The 7,500-nt window shown below is 39.3% G+C and overlaps 1 protein-coding gene across 10 annotated transcripts in view; it reads left to right on the top strand.

Moving 5' to 3' along the window:
- LOC106875945 (collagen alpha-1(I) chain) overlaps positions 1-7,500 on the top strand; it is a 286,544-nt gene that overhangs the window by 227,540 nt on the left and 51,504 nt on the right. For all 10 annotated transcript variants that reach the window (XM_014924278.2, XM_052965609.1, XM_014924272.2 and 7 more), the window contains 4 exons: positions 33-167; positions 3,759-3,833; positions 4,765-4,872; positions 5,204-5,302. In XM_014924278.2, the coding sequence (XP_014779764.1) occupies positions 33-167; positions 3,759-3,833; positions 4,765-4,872; positions 5,204-5,302 (417 nt within the window). The remainder of the gene's footprint in view (positions 1-32; positions 168-3,758; positions 3,834-4,764; positions 4,873-5,203; positions 5,303-7,500) is intronic.

Below are 7,500 nucleotides of genomic sequence, written 5' to 3'. Positions count from 1 at the left end.
TTTATTTGATTAATGTCATTCTCTGTTTATAGGGTGTACGAGGACATTCAGGAGAACCTGGCCCTGTGGGTCAGAAAGGAGAACCAGGTCAAAATGGATATGATGGTCGTGATGGTTTACCTGGCCCACCAGGACCACCAGGAGTAATTGTTGGCTCAATTGATGATGTAAGTTTTACTTTTATGTCTAATTTTTAATGGTAATTTTCATATATATGAAATCAAAGTTTTAGTATGACCTTTGTACTTCTGAGCAAGACAAGATTGCTCTAGTTTTTATGACATACAAAAGAAAAGAAAAAGAAGCATGATGAACCAACTTCAGCATTAGAAATGATGAGGCAATGAGAGAGGTTCCCTAAAAGCAAATAATATGTTACTACATATATAAACTAGGAAAAGTGAATTGGAACTATATATGTGTATATGTCTGTCTGTGTGTGTGTGTGTGTGTGTGTGTGTGTGTGTGACAGAGAGATAGTATTGCAAGTAAACATGTTTGTGCTTGATATGTAAAACATACATACATACGTATACACATAAATATATACATAGGGATATATAGAGAGAGAAACAAAAGCTGAAAATACTCAGAAGATGAACATTCATGTATAGGCATATAGATATTTATATATTTAGAGAACAAATTTTCATGGAGGATGAAAAAATATGGAAAACTAAGGAGCAATGGCAAAATATTTCAGTTCCAACCTGAAATACCATACCCTCTGAAATACCATAAATATCTTCTGTAAATATATAGATATCTATATGCTTATAAATTAATGCTAATCTGAAGCTTTTCAGTTTTTGCTTTCCTCTATATATATCCCTATATATATGAACATGTGTGTATGTATAATTTATATATCAAGCCCAAGCATGTTTATTTGCATTGCTATCTCCATAATTAGTTCACCTGGATTCAAATTACTTGAGGTTGTCAATTCATTCATCTACCTTGGAAGTTCTGTACAAAATGATGGAAATCTCGATACAGAAATACATCTGAGAATTCAAAGGGCAGCAAAAGCATTTGGTGGCTTGGAGTTATGCATCTGGTGCCAGTGATGTATAAATAACAATACAAAGCTGGCTCTTTACAAATCATTTGTCTTACCATCCCTGTTGTATTCTTGTGAAACATGGACTTGTTATGAAAGGCATTTTAAATTGTTAGAACAATTCCACTAAAAATGCCTTCATCACATTTTATACATTAAATGGAGTTCTTTTACTCCAAACACAGATGTCCTTGCATCTGCAGGCATCACCTCAATTAAAACTAGAATTTTGAGGAACCAAATGAGATGGTGTGGCCATATTGTTTGAATGGCAGATCAACACATGCTGAAGCAGCTGTTTTATGGTGAGCTTGCAGAGAAGAAACGCTATTGGCATAAACCTAAAAAAAGGTTTAAGGATGGCATAGGGACTACTATGAAGTCACTTGCAATGGATCCAGAAGACATAGAAACCCTTGCTTCAGAGATTGAGCTGGATGGTGAATAAAATTGTGGAGTGGAGTGAAAGCATTTGAAGAGGCCAAGATAACGCATGTAAGACTCAAAAGAGATTCAAGGAAGAATGTTACGATCAAGAAAATGAATGACAATGATCTTTCTGTGTGCACAGTTTGTGACAGACCATGCCTTTCTTTTGCTGGGCTCAAATCTCATTTGTGAACCCATGGAAAACGAACCTCCACCAACTATTCTGCCTATGTGTTTGTGCACAGCTTTGAATGCAGTGTATGCAAGACGGTTTGCAAATCTAACGGAGACCTCAAAAGATATTTTAAGATCCACAAAGATCAGAACTTATCTGCAGCTCTTAGTGGTCCAAATCGGATGTGCAATCTATGCAGATGTCTTTTCAGAACATTGTCTGGTTTAAAAAGCCACATCAGATGCCATGATGGTTCTAAGGTATAGGTACAGGAGGTGGTCAAACTCTGCATAAGCAGTAAACAACCACCATGAATGAGTGTTTATATGCATGTGTATGGATACATATGTGTGTATGCATGCGTGTGTGCATGCGTGTGTGTATGTGTATGTTTGTGCGTGTATGTATATGGGCAATGCCAGTGTAATGTTACTGTCACTTGTGCTGTACCTGGCTTTTGTTGACATGGAGAAAGCCTTTGACAGGGACCCCCGCTCCCTTATCTGGTGGTCAATGAGGAAACTAGGGGTAGATGAATAGTTAGTGAGAGTTGTGCAAGCCATGTACAGGGATGCTGTGAGTAAGGTGAGGGTTGGCAACGAGTACAGTGAAGAATTCCGGGTAGAAGTAGGGGTCCACCAAGGTTTAGTCCTCAGCCCCCTCATATTTATCATAGTCCTCCAGGCAATAACAAAGGATTTCAAGACAGGATGCCCCTGGGAGCTCCTCTATGTTGATGACCTTGCCCTAATTGCTGAGTCACTATCAGAACTAGAGGAGAAGTTTCAGCTGTGGAAGCAAGGATTAGAATCAAAGAGCCTTAGAGTCAACTTAGCTAAAACCAAAGTCCTAATAAGTAGGAAGGTAGACAAAACACAAACCCCTTCAGGTAGATGGACCTGCTCGATCTGTAGAAAAGGCATAGGTAGAAACTCCATAAGTTGTACCCAGTGTAAGCTATGGACACACAAGAGGTGCAGCAATATCAAAGGAAGACTAACTAGCAAGATAGTTTTTGTATGTGGAAGAGGCTCAGGAGCAATAAACACTGAAAATGTGCAGAAAATAACCTATGCCACATTCCAGGGAGAAAAACTAGAAGTTGTTGATAGCTTCCGCTATCTAGGTGACCAAGTTAGTCGTGTGGGAGGGTGCACTGAAAGTGTAGCTGCTAGAATAAGAATAGCCTGGGAAAAGTTTAGAGAGCTCTTACCTCTGCTGGCAACAAAGGGACTCTCACTCAGAGTAAAAAGCAGACTGATGGCAGTGAAACATGGGCTGTGACTGCTGAGGACATGCATAAGCTCACAAAAAATGAAGCCAGTATGCTCCAATGGATGTGTAATATCAGTGTGCATACTTCACAGAGTGTAAGTACCTTGAGAGAAAAGTTAGACCTAAGAAGCATGTGGTGTGCAAGAGAGACGATTGCGCTGGTATGGTCATGTGGCAAGAATGGATGAGGATAGCTGTGTGAAAAAGTGTCACACCCTAGAGGTTGAGGGAACCTGTGGAAGAGGTAGACCCAGGAAGACCTGGGATGAGGTGGGGAAGCACGACCTTCGAACTTTAGGCCTCACCAAGGCAATGACTAGTGACTGAGACCTTTGGAAATATGCTGTGCGTGAAAAAACCACTCAGAGAGTGTAGTGGGTGCTTTTACGTGTCACCCGCACGAAGGCCAGTCAGGCGGTACTGGCAACGCTCAAAATGGTGCATTTTATGTGCCACCCACACAAGAGCCAGTCCAGGGGCACTGGCAACGATCTCGCTCGAAAATCCTACGAAGGCCAGTCAGGTGGTACTGGCAACGGCCACGCTCAAACTGGTGTATTTTATGTGCCACTCGCACAAGAGCCAGTCCAGGGGAACTGGCAACGATCTTGCTAGAATGAGAATTTATAAAATTAGATATAGCCACTTTACAAAATGAAGTTTCATCTCATATTATATCCAGTTCAAATCTTAAGCTTAGAACAATTAATTTCTTTTACCTCAGTAGAAGAAATTAATCTATTGAACTTAATTAGTAAAATGAATAAATAAATAAGTATGTTTATTCACAATGGAATGTGTTTTTTCTACTTTAAGGAGTTATCTGGACACTCAAATTTTGATGGTAGTTCAACTGGGTCAATAGCTGTGAAGGGAGAAAAAGGAGATCGTGTAAGTATGCAATGTTTTATGCTAATTTTTTTCAATATTCTTCAAGTATAATTGATATTGAAATAAAAGTGTGCAATGGGAAATTTCTGGGATAAATGATTTTCAAGCCACTATGTTTAAGTTTCCTTACTTAAGTTACCCTTGAATTACACTAAACCCAACCCTTTGTTTCAATTAATTTTAAATAATAAAGAAAATTTCATTATTATTAAGCTGGTGTTTAAAACAAATTAACACAAAATGTTTGGCGAGCAGTCTCAAGCAGATTATTATCAAAAGTGTAATATACATTACGTAAGTAAATATGATTCAGTCAAAGCATATCAGGAGATCCTCAAAAGACATTGCTTTATTTTAATGAACTTATAATGCAAAATCATTTTTTTAACATAATTCTTTCTCTCAAAATTTTAAAATTTTATCTTACTATGGGAATTAGAAACAAAATACTCTAGCTCTTTTAGCGATTATTTAAGGTGAATTGACAGAATTGTTAGTGTGTTGGACAGAGAATTCCTCAGTATTTGTTTCAACTTTCTGTGCACTAAGTTCTAATCCCATTCATATGGTGGATAAACCATATGATGGATAAACAAAGTGCCAGTCCAGTGTGGTGGATTGTAAGAGTATTATATGCGATGTCTTGTGGTATCTGCTCCTCTATATGTATTCTGAGTTCAAAACTCATCCTGACACTGTAAAAGGATGATAGGAGCTTCAACTGACTGAATGTATCTGCACTTTGAAAATGGTTGATTCCTTGATCAAATGGTTGACTGCTGCCACCAACACCACAATTACACTCTTTTCATTCTGAATTTATGCTGTCTGAAGTATATAAGATGTCTTTGGTTAAGTTTTCCATTACATTTGAACATATTTCTGTTTCACTCTTTACACTTTCTTTTATTTTGATTTTTTCTGTGTTTAGGGTTACCCTGGACAAAATGGACAACGAGGACACCCAGGTGCAAATGGTATTGTAGGACAGAAAGGAGAACGCGGATATAAGGGAGAACATGGACAAAAGGGCGTATCAGTATGTACTTATTGATGTTTATGATACAGGAAAATTAAGTAATTCATGTTCTTAATCTTGTCTAAAGAAGATAAGTGGTTGGATATCAGAAATAGTAGAGGGCTAGAAATATCTTTCAAAACTCTATATGCATTCTGAATCTAAATACTATCAAGACAGACTTTGACATTCATTCACACAGCATCAGGAATATTCTAAGTTAATTCAAACATAGTTACCCAATTCCATTACCAAAGTTAATCTTTTAAGACCTAATCAAAATGAACTCTTATTGCCCTAGAACAAATGACGTTCCACTTATTACATTGTTAGGTTTTGTTTCTTTTGTCAGGGACTGCCTGGAGAGCAAGGACTTCGGGGTCGTCCTGGATTAGTTGGCGGACCAGGTGAAAAGGGAGAAAGAGGAAAACCTGGAATGAAAGGACCAAGGGTATGTAAAATTTTAAATTGATAAAGCTGTCACTTTAAATAATGGAAATGTAGACAATAAGGCATTGTTTGATGGTTCAGAAGTTTGCTTCACAACTATGTAGTTTTAGATTCATTCATATTGTGTGATACCTTGAATAAGTGTTTTTTACTACAGCTCCAAGCTGATCATTGCTTTGCCAATGAATTTGGTAGATGGGAACGATGAAGAAGCCCATTGTTTATATCATCATCATCACTTTAACATCCATTTTCCCATTCAGATGGAATTTTTAAGACAGAATTACTATCATTGAATGTCCTTCTTGACATCAACCCTTACATGTTTCCAAATAAGGTAATATTTCCCCAGGGTTGAACATATATTCACAGAAAACTACTTGTCCAATGGTGATACTCATTTATAACTATCATATGATGTCAAGGTATGGTGGTACAAACACACACACACACATATATACAATATATATATATATATATATATATATAGATCATCATCATCATCATCAGTGTTTAACATCCACTCTCCATGCTAGCATGGGTTGGACGGTTTGAATGAGGACTGGTGAGCCAGAAGGCTGCACCAGGCTCAATCTGATCTGGCAAGGTTTCTACAGCTGGATGCCCTTCCTAACACCAACCACTCTGAGAGTGTAGTGGGTGCTTTTACGTGACACTGGCATGAGGGCCAGTCAGGCAGTTCTAGCAATGACCATGCTCAAAAGGTGTTTTTTACGTGCTACCTGCACGGGAGCCAGTCCAGCAAAACTAGCAACGACCATGTTCAAATATTGTTTTTCATGTGCCACTGGCACATATGACAGTAAGGCGACACTGGCAATGATCATGCTCAAATGGTGCTTTTTACATGCCACCAGCATGGAGCTAATCCGTGGCCCTGGCAATGATCATACTCAGATGTGCTATTAACATTCCACTGGTTACACTCCATATTCGGATGTGCTTTTAACGTTCCACTGGCATGAGTGCCAATCAGGCGGTACTGTCATTGGCCATATCAGCAATTTTGATTTTGATTACACTTGCCTCAATAGGTCTTCGCAAGCAAAATTTATTGTCCAATGAATAAAGGGCATTCATAAGTGGGCTGGTTACACCCACTGGCATAGGCCACGGAGTATGGTCTCATTTGGCATGTCAGGTTTTCTCAAGCACAGTATATCTCCAAAGGTCTCAGTCACTAGTCATTGCATCAGTAAGGCCCAATGTTTGAAGGTCATGCTTCACCAGGTTTTCCTGGGTCTACCTCTTCCACAGGTTCTCTCAACTGCTAGGGTGTGACACATTTTCACACAGCTGTCCTCATTCATTCGCAACACATAACCGTACCAGCACAGTCGTCTCTCTTGCACACCACATCTGATGCTTCTTAAATCCAACTTTTCTCTCAGGGCACTTACACTCTGTCATGTATGCACACTGACATTACACATCCAGCGGAGCATACTGGCTTCGTTCCTTGCAAGCTTACACATGTCCTCAGCAGTTACAGCCCATGTTTCAGTGTCGTGTAGCATGGCTGTTAGTACACATGCATCATACAGTCTGCCTTTTACTCTGAGCGAGAGGCTCTTTGTCACCAGCAGAGGTAGGAGCTCTCTGAACTTTTCCCAGGCTATTCTTATTCTAGCAGCTACACTCTCAGAGCATCCACCACTGCTACTGACTTGATTGCCTGAGTAACAGAAGCTATCAACTACTTCTAGCTTTTCTCCTTGGAATGTGACAGAAGCTGTTCTCTGTGCATTTTCGGTGTTTATAGCACCTGAGCATTTGCCACATACAAAAACAATTTTCCCAGTTAGCCTTCCTTTAATATTGCTGCACCATAGCTTACACTGGGTACCTCTTATGGAATTTCTACCTATGCCTTTTCTACAGATCAAGCAGGGCCATCTACCTGAAGGGATTTGTGGTTTGTCTGCCTTCCTATTTATTAAGACTTTGGTTTTAGCTAGGTTGACTCTAAGGCCCTACAATTCTAATCCTTGCTTCCACAGTTGAAACTTCTCCTCTAGTTCTGATAGTAACTCAGCTATTAGAGCAAGGTCATCAGCATAGGGAAGCTCCCAGGGGCATCCTGTCTTGAAATCCTCTGTTATTGTCTGGAGGACTATGATAAATATGAGGGAGCTGAGGACTGATCCTTGGTGAACCCCTACCCCTACCTGGAATTCT

Source organism: Octopus bimaculoides, chromosome 2, assembly GCF_001194135.2.
Source record: "Octopus bimaculoides isolate UCB-OBI-ISO-001 chromosome 2, ASM119413v2, whole genome shotgun sequence".
Taxonomy (NCBI): Eukaryota; Metazoa; Mollusca; class Cephalopoda; order Octopoda; family Octopodidae; genus Octopus; species Octopus bimaculoides.
This window is presented reverse-complemented; position numbering and strand designations above follow the sequence as displayed.